The 16,078-nt window shown below is 37.9% G+C and overlaps 1 protein-coding gene across 2 annotated transcripts in view; it reads left to right on the top strand.

The window, feature by feature from the left end:
- The window catches only part of LOC109430774 (UDP-glucosyltransferase 2), a 65,999-nt gene extending 51,142 nt beyond the window's left edge, over positions 1 to 14,857 (top strand). For both annotated transcript variants that reach the window (XM_029873365.2, XM_019706846.3), the window contains exons 2-3: positions 13,666 to 13,885; positions 13,996 to 14,857. In XM_029873365.2, the coding sequence (XP_029729225.1) occupies positions 13,666 to 13,885; positions 13,996 to 14,296 (521 nt within the window). In that variant the 3' untranslated portion in view covers positions 14,297 to 14,857. The remainder of the gene's footprint in view (positions 1 to 13,665; positions 13,886 to 13,995) is intronic.
- The last annotated feature ends 1,221 nt before the right edge of the window (positions 14,858 to 16,078 follow it).

Consider the following 16,078-nt stretch of genomic DNA (forward strand, 5'->3'; position numbering starts at 1 on the left):
TCGATTTTTCAAAAACAGAGAAAATTGTCGCAAGAAGATTGATGGTATATCAATGTTTTTTTAATTACTACATATATAAAATTCCCAGGTGACTAGAAAACGGGCATTTAGTCAGTTGAAAATAAACTTTTTTGTAATAAGTATAAAGCTATCCCAAGTAACATTTTAAGTTTTGTTCGGTTCAACAAGAGGTCTTCATGACGAATTTTATAAAACTCGCAATAAAACTGATTTATACATCAAAACCTCTTGATTACCTCTTTAAGAGTATCTTCCGGCTAAGTGGACCACTCTCGGAGAGGTTTTGCAAACCGCATTAAGTGTAGCAATAAAACCGTTTTAAAACCTAGTAGAAACATTTCCCATTCTCGATTGTGTTGTTTTTTTTTTACCACAAAAACTATGACAGCTCAAGATGCAGAGAAGCTTCTTCGATGGCACGTAAAGTTCAGGACGAGACATCATTCGTAAGTAGAAGCGGTCATTTCAAAGTAATATTTTAGTTGTTATTGTGTTGGTAGGCTTATGCGCATTCAATTTTACCGTGAATATTGGGATGGCAGATTCATAAAATTAATGCGCTTCAAAAAGAGTGTATAATATCATCTTGGAATGAAATAAACCAATTTGTTTATTCAGTAAAACTACCTCGAACCACAAGAGAGAGTTTATTTATATGAGCATGCTATGGAAATGGTGACAAACTATCAATTTATTGCTAATTTGACCAAAATTAACTATTTTTCACTCACATTAGTCAATACTTCAATATGCCGACGACCATAATCAGCGAAAATAAAACGAAAGCAAGTTTACTTTTATGATCACCGCAATAAACCTAGAAATCTCGTAGTTCTGCTTTACCACCAACAGATGTCGTTACTAATCGAACGGATCGCCATCTGTTTAGAGTTTTAACAGTTTTATTGTGGTAATAATGATTGCCAGAAGGTTTACATATCGGAAAGTTTTGTTTACTCTCAAAATCTGTCTTTATGGATATCTTCAAGTATACTATAAAACATTTTATCAATGGTTTTCATAAAAGCAGTCATAAAACTGCGAGTTTTAATTATTGCTGTAATATAACCCTAATAAAAATCAAACAAAACCAATCAACAATGAAATTGTTACTTGGGTATGACCTATTGTACTACATTCAAAAATCATAAAATATAAAAAAATCACTAGTGTGAAATAAGTAAATATGGTGCTTTTTTTAGTTGCTTTCGAAATTTTTGAAAATCACTCAAATAATCTGCATGAAGTGTACTTTGCTAGTGCATACCACCATAGGGGCACTGAAATAGTTTTACAAAACTATATCAGGTAGGAAACTTAAGAATAATTTCCAAAATTTGATTGCTTATTTCTGGTATTTCAACAGCTCGATAAGAGGACACCATACTTCTTCTTCTTCTTGCTCTTCTATGTTCGCAGTCACCAGCTATCAGTCGCTGTGTGTATTTTTTTATTATTTTTTTAACTTGCTGTAATTTTGTAGTAAAAAAGACTATGTTTATTTTTTTTAATAGGAGCTGGCTGGTTTAAAACGACAAAAAAATAGAGCAAAAATAGTTATATTTAAGCATTTGACCATCCTGCACTACATGGTAAATTTTGAGGCTTGAAGTCAGCTAATAATAGAACAACCTAGGAGTCATGTTTTTGAAAATACTCATGCAAAATAGTTATTGACTGAGGAAGCTCTCAGTTAATAAATGTGGAAGTGCTTCTAGTACACTAAGCTTAAAAGCAGACTTTGCCCCAGTTGGGATATTACATCTACATCATGTGGAAGAAGAACATTTTCATCTTAGAGAACAATATCTTTTGCAGAATGCTTTGCGTCCGACTTTGAAGCAATTAGTTTGATCGAGATAATATTAATTAACCCTCTAATACCCAAATTTTTGATTTTGATCTAAATATCATTTTTCGTAATCTAAAATCGATTTAAGCATGTTTTGGAAGATGATTCTTTTTAATTTTCGATTTCGCGAATTTCAGTTTTTGATTTTTCTAATTTTTATTTTTGAACATCCCCAAAGTTTTATATTTTTTCTGAAAGCCTATTTTGGGTACGGATTTTTTGAGATGAAATTTTTTTGAGATATTATGATCGTTGTTGAAATATTTTTATTTTAAATTTTTTTCATAGAAAATTTTATTTTCCGTGTAATTTTAAGGAAAATAATTTTAGAGTGTATTCGATTCCCTTATAAACTATAAAACTAGGATACAATGATTTGGGAAAAAATTAAAATATGTGAATTGCAGTGATTAAATGCAAAATAAACAATGACTTCTAGAAGGTGACTAAAACATCAATTTTTCAATGATTTTCAAAAAATGTAAATGCACTTTAAAATACACCAAAAACCATTTTGAGATATACAAAACAGTCCTAAATATCAGCCAAAAATAAAAAAAATGCTCAAACTATACCCCGTCTAAAGGCGGTATTGGGTATTAGAGGGTTAATATGAGTGCAAAATCTTTAATTATGCCACTTACCATAAAATAAAAAAACTGAGTGTTTTTTTTTTTACTTACGTAATATATTATTACTAGCAAGAATTAAAAGACACTGCACTTTTAATATTCGCTAGATGATGTTCTCGTACTACAACACCGAAAAAAAAAACACGATGACCTTAGTGCCCGTTTAATTGCTTGCCGGTGGACGCACTCATCACACGATTTACTATGTTTTTCCTACACGCATAAAATGTCTCAACTTTAATGTCGACGAGTTGATTCAAACACACATCTTAGTTAAAAAAGCCGCAAAACTGTATGTGAGTTTTTTTTTTCTTCATTTGAGTTAACGGACAGGGGGCAGTGGCTTCCCCGTACCTACCTACTTGACTTGCCTAACTCATTTCCGAATTCAGCAGACAAGTGATAATGACCGACTGGGCTGCGGTTTTCCACCAACTCTTCTTTTACAACAACCAACGTTAGATATGCTGAAATGTACGCGCCGTTGAGCATGATGCCTTGGAGCGCCAGTTGATGATTTTGTCATATGGGTTACAGGGTGAGTGTTAATTATTTGAGATTTTGTGTCATATACTGATCGTCATAATCGAACATGTAACTATTTGAGACGTTATGTGTCTAAACCGGTTGATGAGGGGATATTTTGGTGAATTTGTTTACAAATCGTTGACATAATGTTTAATTATGCTTGCTTTGCTTTTGAACGTTGATCGATTTGTCACCCGATATTGGGTGGGTAGGTTGTTGACGTTAAGCAGGCCCGTGTACAGAAGTGGCGCCAAGAGAGGGGTTTTCCTAATTTCGGAAAAAGGTGGAGGGGCGCCTAGTGTATGAAGTGTCAGTTATGTGGGAGGTAACAAACACCCCCCCCCCCTCGTTTGTGCACGGGCTAAGCAACAAAATTGATGAAAATAAAAATCCTAGAAGATTTGATCAAGTATGATATAAGCTACATGGCACATCTGCCCGATTTGTTACAAATAGAGATATAGCACAACTTTATTTTTATTGTGACGTGAGTTTACACTGGAAATTTGTTGAATATTTTAACCGACTTTCTCCGTCTGGGGAAATTCAAAACGACTAGTTTTGTATTGCCCGACGTTTCCGCCTTGTGTATTTTACCTTTTTTCAAGGGTAAAACTGTCTTGAAAAAGGCCAAATACACAAGGCCGAAACTTTGGGCAATACAAAACTAGTCGTTTTGAATTTTCGCAGACTAAGAAAGCCATTTAGTTTATTTTTATTGATATGTGCAAATCGAGAACAGTATGCTGTCAGAGTGAACGAAACGATCGATGTCAAAAGATTTCAAAAACAATATTTACTGTAGGAACCCAATATTTCTCATAGTATGGGGGAGTAAGGAAAGTAACGGAAGAACACGGCGGATATAAGTATAAGCAAACGAGCGATAAGAGAAATTGAGCAGAAGTTTAAATTAACAGAGGGCTATTGTGTGATAAAACCCTCGTATTAAAATCTAATTGGTATAATAAAACTGTAGTTCAATGAAAATCATTACGGCCCAATAGGAGCACTTGAGACGATGCGCGAAAAATTCAAACAAGTAAACGTGACTTTCGTATGAATCTCCAAAAATGTACCACCGACGGAGATCAGAAATCAATGCCACACAACATAAAGCAGGTCACGACCACGATTTTTGTCTATCTAGTTCAGTGATCCTCAGGCCCATTTTCACAACTGCTCGTATTGCAACACCTAGATCGATTTGAGAATCATCCCGGGTAGACGGGAATATCTAAATCATATCTTCGAATCGAACAATTTTTGCTGTCATAGCTCGATGTGACTTTGATGTGTTATTCAAAAATCTAATGAATATCGCACGAATAGCTCAAAGTGATATGATATCAGTTTTTGTTCCTGTCGAAATAGCTGAAAATTTCTACAAAAGAACAAGTTTAGCTCTTCTGCACGAAATGGAACACATACACCCATAGAGATGACTCAATGTTATTGAAATGTCATTGCCCCTTTTTGAGCTGTGGAAACGAAGAAACTCATGCTTTAATTACCATGTCATTTACAACAGCGAGCCACAATTGAGTGGTAAGCATCACTGCCTGGGAATCCTAAGGTCGTAGGTTCGACGCTGGATGTTGGCATTTTTTTAATTGTTTTTTCAAGAAAAAAAATACGACAAATCTTGTCTGCTATTGTTATGATCTTGTAATATCCTAACGAGCTATTATTGAGTAGTTCCCCATATTAGATTTTGCTATTATGTCTGATCTTTTACCTCTTAGGGGCTGTCCATAAACCACGTGGTCATGAGGGGGGGGTTCGACCAATGAGCATTTTGTATGGACGAATAAAAAATTTTGTTGGACTAATGACCACGCGAAGGGGGGGGGGGGGGCTTGAGAAGTCCCAAAAAAATGACCACGTGGTTTATGGACAGCCCCTTATTTCAATCAAACCAATATCAGTTTTTGCTCTTCAGTAATTCATTAAATAATTAATCAGATTATTCCACCTACTAGGGATTCAACACGTTATTCTTGATTATTTCGGGAGTAGAACTACTTCGATAAGAAACATATCAAGGAATTTTATGATAACACAGAGAACTGGATATCACATGCGGCCCGCGAGCCGCACTTTGGTGACCGCCGATCTAGTTAGTGGTATTCATTTGATTATACTATTCCCTAGCCGATCAAGACTAGGACGTTAGGCAAGAAGATCGTCGTTGTGATGTTCAATGATGTTCCTCAGTTAATATAATTTTCTTAACTGCTCTTATCGCTCGTTTGCGTATTCAACCCATCCCCCGTGTTCTTTCAATGCTATCCTTACTTCCGAAAGTATTAGAGAGCTTTCTTGACAGCTTCAGGGGGTTGCAAAGTCATTTGCAGGCGTTTCAGTGCAAATCAAGGAGTTCTTGGGCTTTCACGGAGATTGTATAAAGTTTAAGGAAAGATTACTGGGGTTTTATTGGGAGTTTCTGAGATATTTATAAGAGTACCCCTTTGAGATATATCAGGAGGCTTCCAGTGACGCTTTAGTAATATTTAAAGGTAGTCCACGTGGGTTTTCTTGGAGTGTTCAAGACGCTTTAATGAATTTCGAGGGCTTTCAGGGGAATTCAGTGGAAATCAACGGGGGTTTCAGAAAGACTTATAGAGGTTCTAGGTATTTCAATGAACTTCAGGGGGTTTCTTAGAGCTCACGGGATTTCAGATATTTTTTTTTTTTCGAGCGGTTGAATGCGTTTCAAGGCACTTTTATGGTCTCCAGGGGGGCTCCAGTAGAGCAGTGGTCACCAAACTGCGGCCCGCGGCTCAATATTATTCACCCTCGAGCGATCGCGCTGTTATATTTTGTACAACACGTTGAAAAAATCTCGCTTTTTGCACTCAGCTTTAGCGTGGTGCTGGCAGTGGTGGCCAACCACGCGAGTTACGGAAGGTTAATACCAATAACTTCAAAACCTAAATATCACGCTACATCGCTTGAAACTCCTGTTTTAAACTCTTTAACCTTCCGTAACTCGCGCGGTTGACTACCTGCGTCAGCACCACGCTAATGCTGAGTACAAAAAGCGAGATTTTTTCAACGTGTTGTACAAAATACAACAGCGCGATCGCTCGAGGGTTAAATCTCCTGATAACTCCAGGTTGTTGAGGCTCATGTTTAATATTTTCAAAAAAAAAACATAGATTGAGTTGATTTTTTTTTTATAATAAACTCTTGAATGGCTTGCGGCCCGCAGTCTCTTTTCAATATTCAATTTTGGCCCGCAAAGACAGTAAGGCTGAGGATCACTGCAGTAGAGCTTTACGGAAATATGAAGGATGTTAAGGCTTTTCAAAGCAGTAGATTTCAGGGGATTTCAGGAGCCACAATGGAGGAAATCATTTGTTAATCTCAAAAAGTTTTTTATGAGTTTTCGCGATTGGAGGGATTTAAGGGAGTTTCATTAGAGTTTAAGGAGAGCCTACGGTATTTTCTGGGATTTGAAGTATATTTTTAGGAAGATTCACAGCAAAAAAATCTTGTATTATCACATCATTTTCGCTGCATATCAGTCGCGTTGTAAAAGTGATGTAAACAATTACATCATTTTCATGCAACACATTAGCCGCCGCAGCTTGAAAGTGGGTCTAGCAATCGCTAGAACCGGATCTATAGTTGAATCATATATGAGTAAAATATTGGCATGGATTCGTACACTGATTCGTTGATTGTGAGGCATATTACTTACCTCTCGGCTATTTCACCAAGCTAGAAGGATGGTGATAAATATGATACTGCTTCTAGGTATCTGCTGGAATGGGTTTGTTGATACTTACCGATGCCAACCAGGGTGTTCATGGTGAGTGGGATATTTGTCGAAAAACGTGTAACCGAGTGAAATTACGTTCAAAATTAAATACATCACCAGAAATTACGCGCCTGGATATTACAAAACTATTTGCTGTGTTTTCAGAAGTTTGAGAAATTTTAGGAAGCTCCAGTAGAGCGTAAGGGAAGCCTATGGGGTTCCAGGTGGTTTTTGAAGAGTTTCAAGCCGTTTCAAAGCGCTTCAAGAGGATTCATGGAATTCAAGAGATAGAATAATTCAAAGCATTTTCCCCATACTTTGAACGTCACTTCTAATACCTCAAAACTCATCTCATTATATGAGTCGAATTCATGCAACCTACAACGATCCGTAGACAGCGGTATTGAATATGCTGAAGCTTTAGGGCGTGAGTTGTAGAGGTGGATTGAAAGCTTTATAAAATCTTCCGGGTAGGTGGGTCTGCAGTAAGCCTAGTGGTAAGGCTTTGGATCACCAATTCAGATACAGCAGGTTCGATTTTTTTTCCAAGTCCCAGTTGGAACGTCGAGTCATAAATAAGAAGAAGAAGATGTTCCGGTAAAAAAAAAAATGAACAGCTGGGGTTTTCGATACTCCAGGAAGTGACAAAAGTCTCCAGCTGAAAATCCGAAACTTGGAGGAGGGCCTTTTTTGACATTCGCCACTTCTTGATTTTTTCAGAGGTGGGAAGGGCACCTGTTACATTGAACACACTTAGAAGCTTGCGGGCGTTGCGAGAACCGTTCAATAGCCCGCTTCATCGTGGTTTTTGTGTTCAAGACAGTGTAGGGTACACAGGTATAATAAGCCCCCGTCTCCTCAGCAAAAATGGAAATATCTATGTACTCATCGCTCCTTTTTTTTCTCAACAATTGTATTGAAAGAATGAGCAAAGTGTTTGCTTTTATTGAATAATTTGTTTTTCCATGAAAGTGTAGCTTTCATTCCATGAAAATGTTTTGTTTTCCAAAATCAACGAAATCATAGACTCATAAATGTACCGGGGTATAATACCCCAGCTGTGGTATAACATTCTCCACAATATAGGGCTAATACATGTCACAAAAGTTCAGCTTATTGGACGCAGTGGCTTAATTTCCCCAAAAGGGGAAGAAATAAAAAAGGGTTAATATGCCCCGGAGTAGCAGGGCAGCATGCCCCAAAACAACGAGGCTATATGTCCCTACCGAGTAAATCCGAGCCGAATAATGTCAGAAATTCGAACAGAAATCAGCTGTTGCTACAGTGCAGTGTTGCGTAGTTTCAATATCAACCAACAGGTTTAAAGATTTGTTCGTCAAACCTGACATAAACTTTTCACTGACCTGTTTTTGTATTTGGGTCACCAAACTCGACATGGCCCTAACAGTAATTCGATGTTGGTTAAACAGTGATCCAACATTCGATCAAAAATGACCCGACTTCAACCCGACATCTGATATTTTTTCAGTCTGGTTGAATTTTCTTTTTTTTTGTGTTTCATTGTTGAGCGACTATTAAAATGCTAGTTAATTAAGGTATTTTGTTATACTATTATAATTTTTACTGCAGAAGTGTGGAATTATATCTCATAGCTCAGTACCCATTTGCTGATATCGATGGTTCAACCGCTTTGCGCTTGCTAATGCTTAAATTGAACAAGTCGACAATTAAAACAAATGAATTTTTGCCTGTATTTAAATTTTAAAGTGCACAACAACTATAAAATCTACTAAGTGGACTGATCCTATGAGTTAGAAGCCTCATTGGGCTTTTTAGCTTTTTAACGCGTCAACTATATCAAATTGCTTGGAAATTGAAGGGGGCGTTTTGCCCCATTGAGGCGCATTATAACTATTTACCCTAATTGAATGCTGTTTTTCCATACAAAATGCTGTAGTTCAGAACCTGTGTGAAGTGTAGAGTGATTGTAGATGTTATTTGGAAATCGTGGAAAGAAATCAGCTAAATTGGATCACTGTAGTAATTTGAGATACAAGGTTCCAAACTTGGGCATTTTGTATGGAAAAACAGCATACGATTACTTAAACTTTTGTCACCGAGTGTATAATGTTGAAATTGTGGAAGTTTAGTTCATCTTCAGAAGAAAGCCATGTTTCACAAAGTGCAAAATTATCACAATCAGTGTTGTGAGCATGAGCATTAGAGTGGGTCATCCGTTATATGTAAAAACGGGAAATTTGATGGCATCTCATCAGATCAAAGTTTTTAGTTCCCATTTTAGGACCCAAATAACTGTGCAAAATTTGAATGATCGGTTATGTAGGGTATTGTACCATTTGGGCAGGTGTACCTATTTTGGGCACTTATCGCTATGTATAACTAAGTCAATTTCAAACCGATTGATTTGAGTTTTTGTACAGAGTTAGACACTGTACGTGCCTAACTCTGGAAAAATATTTAAATCAATCGGTTTGAAATTGACTTAGTTATAGCGGCAAGTGCCCAAAATAGGTACACCTGCCCAAATGGTACAATACCCTATATGTTTTGCGCATAGCGTTTTAAGTTTTATGCGAAACATACGTTTTCGCATTTCTCTCATGAGAAGTTCGAATTTTCCTAAAACCATGTAACCGATAATGTGTCCTGAAAAACTTTGTCGGAGACCACGAAGTAATCTGATATCTATTAAACAAGCTACAGCGTTCGCATTGCTTGCCGAAACAGTATGACATTGTTGTTATTGTTATTCATTTAAGTGGTAAAACTTAAACACATGCATGCGGTTTGTTGAGTATAACTTTATTTACAAGCATCGGATCACTTTGTGATCCTCGACAAAAATTTTCAGAACATCCTAGGCTATTATTTGACATCATTGGTAAAAAGTTTCAGACAAACTTGTTCAACTTATGATTAAAATACAAAAAAGTATGTTTTCCCATGCAAAATCCTATACAAATTTCAATTGCAATGCGCAAAATGTAGACGCAGCCGATCGTGCTCAAATTTTGCACAGATACTCAGAACCCGAAATGAAACCAAAAAAAAGCCAAAAAAGAAATCGCTTATGACCATGAGCGTTGATGACCGCACAATTCGAAATTACACAAAGAACCAATGAATAGGGCTAACGACTAGTTTACCATTCTCAATGTACACAGTTTGAGAGCTCTCAACTTTAGTAAGGTCAATAACGGCGCCGGCCACGTCCTCAGGGTCATCGAGGATGGGAGGGAATGTTAGTGAGACAAACGTTGTTATACAGACTTCGAATCGCTGTTAACAACAAGTTCACGCAATAAAAGCACAAAACATAAAATTTTCAAAATAAACGCTGCTCAAAAATGACTTGAAGAACATTTCTAAATTTTTGATACGTTATGTAAAAATAGGTGAACATTCTTGTACCGACTTTTCGAACCCTCTAAGCAGAATACCCTCTTCGAATGAGTGTAATCAGTTTCGTACATTTTAATTCCGCCATATGTTGCTTATCCTTTGAAAGATACGCGTATTTCGACTACCACTTGTAATCTTCCTCAGTATCAGTTATTCACTCCTGGATTCACTGAGTGGATAACTGACACTGAGGAAGATTACAATTAGTAGTCGAAATACACGTATCTGTCTAAGGATAAGCAACATAGGGCGGAATTAAAAGGTACGAAACTGATTACACTTATTCGAAGGTCAACATTCGTTAAAAAGTATAGAAATGTATATTAATTGGAAGCAATCGGTGAAGTATTAGATTGAAAGTGGTCAGCTGAATTTGTGTATGGTGAGATGATCAGTTCTCAATTTCTGCAAATTGAGCAAAAATTTGGGTAAATTTGTTGGTGAAGTTGCAAGAAATAAATAATACAACAACACAGTTACCTAAGCTTTTGCTCAAACAACATCAAAATAGGCAAGTATAGGAATTCCCCAAAACAGTGAAAGAGTTTCAAATGGAATTGTACAATAACTTTCAGAACAAATCGTACAACGAATTGCGGAATGAAAAGTGATATTTTTGATGAATGTCAAAAGGAATTATTATGCATTTATAAAAAAACAGTCTGAAAGAAATCACATGAAAAATTCAAAGATTTTTTTTTAATAAATATTTAGCTAACTTCACTTGAATTGTCCAAAATCTGAAATTGAAGGAACAGGACCCGGACATGGAAGAAGCCGTATGACTAATATGAGATTTTAAATAATTACCTCCTGGACCTGTACCACTAAAAACCTGGTAAAATGTGTATAAGTATCACTCAGTGCCAGTGAATCAAAATTCAACCATCGCGCAACAAAAATGACAATGTCGCAACCTGTATTTGTTGCGACATTCCACCCAATGCGACATAAGATTGTCCCAACTTGAAAATAATAGGATAAACATCGTACACCAAGAGTTTAGAGATTTTTCAGCCTTGTGTTGCGATTTTCAAACGGTAACTTCGAGTAGGTGACAGTGAAGAGAATTGTCAGACAAAAGAAGCACAAAACAAGCAACAAAGAAGGTGCGACGATTAGTCTTTATCCCTACTGGTGATAGATAATGACATGATCTCGAAATTTTTTGTTGCAGACAAAACGGAAGCTGAATTTGTTGCGTATTTTTCAACTCGTGAATAATCAATTATTACTAACCCAAAGTCGAAACTGTTTGATGATAGAGCTTCACCAGAGTTGCAGTGTTTACCGACTCAAAGTTACCGTTCGAAAATCGCAATGCAAGGCTTAAAAATCTCTAAACTCGTGGTGTACGATGTTAATCCCATTATTTTCAAGTTGGGACAAACTTATGTCGCATGGGTTGTTTTGTCACAACAAATACAGGTTGCGACATTGTCATTATTGTTGCGCGATGGTTGAATTTTGATTCACTGGTAGGTGATCATTGCAACTCTGCTGAAGATCTATCATCAAACAGTTTCGACTTTGGGTTTGTAATAATTGATTATTCACGAGTTGAAAAATACGCAACAAATTCAGCTTCCGTTTTGTCTGCAACAAAAAATTTCGAGATCATGTCATTATCTATCACCAGTAGGGATAAAGACTAATCGTCGCACCTTCTTTGTTGCTTGTTTTGGGGCTGTCCATAAACCACGTGGTCATGAGGGGGGGGGGGGGGGGTTTGGCCAATGACCATTTTGTATGAACAAATAAAAAAATTTGTATGGACTAATGACCACGCGGGAGGGGGGGGGGGGGCGGTGAAAAGTAAAAAAAAAGAAACCACGTGGTTTATGGACAGCCCCTTTGTGCTTTTTTTGTCTGACAATTCTCTTCACTTCTCAGTGCAAAAAACCCAACCATGTGTTTTTTTTTATTCTTCAATCACTTAACCTAGTTTACAGCTCTTTTGTCCACTAGAGCACTGCGTGAGTGATTCCAATTGGAAGCTGTACTTACACTTTGTACAGCGCCTAAATTTATTCTATTCTTATTCTTCTATGTCGAACTTGCTGCCGTTGCACTGCTTTCACTTTCTACCCTATCATGGTAGAACGATGAACACTAGGATAAATGACTGTTAGTCCGATTGGGGGTCCATTATGAGCTGCCGTTCACCGATGTTCATATATCCGGGTTCGTTTGAGCCATGGGATCAGAAGAGGGTCAGTGTCAGCTGCTCTCAGGGAGAAAGAGCAACTGACGGAAGGGTCGGGGCTGGGATCGAACCCATGACCATCTGCTTATGAAGCAAACGTGTGACCAATTGCGCCACGGGCCCTGACGCCAACCATGTTGTGTTTCCAAAACTCCGTCGTGTTCAATCTTTAATTTTAAATTAATAGAAATAATATATTTTGAATTATAAAAACTTTTATGTGCAAAAAGTCTTTTATACACATACTACTATCAAAAATACCTGGTTAAACACTGTCACTGCCATGCTTCCCAAACAGTATGAACGGTAATTTAAAATTGCTATAACTAGGCTACTGTTTATCCTATTTGAAAAATGTTTGAACCAATCAATTTTCTCAGCCTTTAAGATGAACATAACGTGTTTGAAATATAGATTTGGACCAAAGTTGTAATTTTGAGGGACGATGATGATTATTGTGTACCCATTATCAGCGCAAGGATTTCCGATGGACGCAGAGTCATACCGGAACTAAATGATCTGCCTGTAGCAGGGTAAGCTTAATTCACTGCAGATACTCGGAAAACAACATGATGGTTGTTTTTTCGTGAAAAAAGCCTGGCCATCCCACGAACATTTGCCCGGAAACCAGTTCATTTAGCTTCCTTAGGCTATTGCTTTGAAATCCCATGCCTATGTCACGTCAAGTATAAAAAGGAAAAAAAGAAACGAACTCACCGGGTAATTCTGTTCAACACATGTTTGATAAACCACATTACTTACGCTTTTACCGCTTCTATTCAATTTGCACACTTACATCGTCAGAACGGTTCCATTGTAAATATTCGAATTGGGCGTCACACTTTGTATATACCGAACCCACATTTTAGCCGGCATAACCGACAGTTGACTATTTCCACCCCACGCTGTAAAATATTGAACCATTTTCTCATTAGTAAGTCAACTAGGGTCAGCTCATAATATCGGCGGAAGAAAATGCGGGCTCCGAAAATGTCGTCCAAAACCTATGCGTTTTCTGACGCCTGCCACTACCAGGGTCACGGCATTGATTTTGAGTAACCAACCAACAACGTCAGCATCGACTGACGTACAACCACACACAGGGTCACATTCGGCTAATCATGGTCACGGTTCGTTGAAGTTTAGTTGCTTGACATAGGCCTGCGTACAATGCGAGAGATTGTTGATTAGATTTCTTCCGAGAACTTCTGTTCGAGTAAATTATATGTTTCCAATGTTAATTATGTCACATTTATTTTGTAATTCCTATCCACAGCCCATCCGAACGTTAAACTGTTCGTGACCCAGGGAGGACAGCAGTCAATGGAGGAAGCCGTGGATCGGCAAGTGCCCATGGTGGTGATACCGTTTAATTTCGATCAGTTCGGGAACGGAGACAAGATCGTCGAACGAGGCATAGGCAAATCAATCTGGATGGAAAACTTGTCGACGGATAGTCTCCTATCGGCAATCGTGGAAGTGATAGGAAACAAAAAGTAAGTTGGGTTTGATAGTGTGTCGGTTTTGAGCAGGAATTAAACCGCCACATCAAATTTTACTACACTAAATTTGTAACTTAATAATACTACTCTCAACTCCCCCGCAGATACAAACGCAACATCGAACGTCTATCCAAGCTGGTGCGAGACCAACCGATGCAACCGCTGGATAAAGCCATCTGGTGGACAGAGTACATCATACGGAACAAGGGAGCGTCCCACCTGCGGTACAAACAGGCCCGAATGCCAGCCTGGCAGTATCACTATTACGATGTGGTGGCCACACTGCTAGCCGCAGCCCTGGTCATCGTTGCCCTGATTGCCTATGTCGTCAAGCGTTTGCTGAGCTACCTGCTATTACGGGGACCGTGGTTGGCCGCCCTGAGGGTGAAGCAGAAAGCACTGTAGAAGACCGTGCTGGAGACAGGCTGGGAAAGAAAAGAATGAATGCTAATATGAATGGACGAAGGTGAATGAATGAAAAGAGATGTGTGTGACAAATGATCGTCGTCGACAAACAGAGAAAAGAACTCGCGCCCGTCATTTGCTTTTGATGTGCGGCGATTGTTAGCGCTTTTTGGTGCTTTTCGGCTGGATATGTCGGTCGCATAACCTTGCACGAAAACGCGTTGCCCTAACGAGCTTTGTTGACACATGTCCATGTGCAAAAGTCAACAGATGGAGGCTGTTAAGGTTTAACCCGAAAACGAGGTGCGCTTGACGTAATTCCCAATTTAGGTTAACGGCACCCAATACTAGTTAGGTGTTTATTTAAATGGTTAGCACTATCGAAATATGGTAACCGATAGCTGGTACGCTACTTACAATTCAATGATCAACCATTGATGGTGAAAAGAGTAGGAATGATCTGAAGGTTTATCTTATTAGATAGTTGGTTATAATTGTAGGTTCTTTCATCGATTTTACTGTAAATAGTAAGTAGATTGGAATATATTTTATTGAAATATATGATTTACGTTTTTACCTATTATATAATTTACCCAGACGACAATTCCATTTGAACAGCAATTAATTCAAATCCAGACAGTGCCTGGGCGCTTTTCTTTCTCGGCCGTTAGACGTAAGATGTACGATTTTCCCAGAATTATTAAATTATCCTCCTGCCTAGAACAAATTTTATGTTAATTTTATTTGACCGCAATGATGAATAAATCGTAAGTAGTCATTGAGTACACAGAAACTTTTTGTTAATTGTATTTATGCAGCAGTCGTGGTCGTGAAGCATCAACGATTTTGGATATGAAGATTTATTAAAATTTCAATCTCCATGAGAGATATTCAATTATAAACTACGTGATGGATTACATCTATTAACCGTATTCCTGGTTGTACTTGTACTTGGACTGTAATGTACTTATAACTGAACACGATATAAGTATGAGTTTTCGAGAAAAAAAAACCAAAGAGATTTTTTTTCTAGAAATGAATGTTTCTTCTTTCAGTAGTTAATTGAGCTTTTTCAGGATTATCCCCAGGAACTTTATGAGTTTTATCAGAAAGCAGGGACGCATGTTCAATTATTTTTCTATAATTTTCTAAACAACATTACGGACCGCCTATTTCGTGGTGTAATGCGGCTATATGCTTACCGTGCCAAGAGGGTCTAGTAAAAATCCAACCGCTAACGCAGCTTGTGGAGTACAAGGGCACAAAGTTTTGCCCATTCTACGCTAACCGAATTAATGGTACAGTGGACCTTGTGTTTCTCCGAGACAATCAGCTGCCCTTGTTTAGCAGAATTATGAAGACGTTGACTTTATTGGCTTTAGTACAAGAACCTTGCTATCGCAAGAGGAAATTCTATCTAGGAAATCTTGTGAACCCGGTGTTTGCTACTTTCAGTAAAAATGAAATGGCAAACTCGCGTGTCATTCCTCGAGCATGTGTGATTGTCAACAACGCAATCGTTGCTACACTCGTTTATGAATTAACCACCAGATATATGTGTTGTCACAATTGATGTATCTGTTGAAAACCTCAACAGGGAATTCATCTACTGTTCGGTTTATTTACCGCATGATGAACCGTCCCCTACGGATGCATTCAAGCAAGTTATTACATACTGCACTTCAAAAGGCCTTCCGCTAATTGTTGGTAGTGATGCTAATGCTCACCATATAATCTGGGGCAGCTCAGACATCAATTTGAGAGGTTCCAGTTTGATGGAAT

The sequence above is a fragment of the Aedes albopictus genome, chromosome 2, assembly GCF_035046485.1.
Source record: "Aedes albopictus strain Foshan chromosome 2, AalbF5, whole genome shotgun sequence".
NCBI classification, from domain to species: Eukaryota; Metazoa; Arthropoda; class Insecta; order Diptera; family Culicidae; genus Aedes; species Aedes albopictus.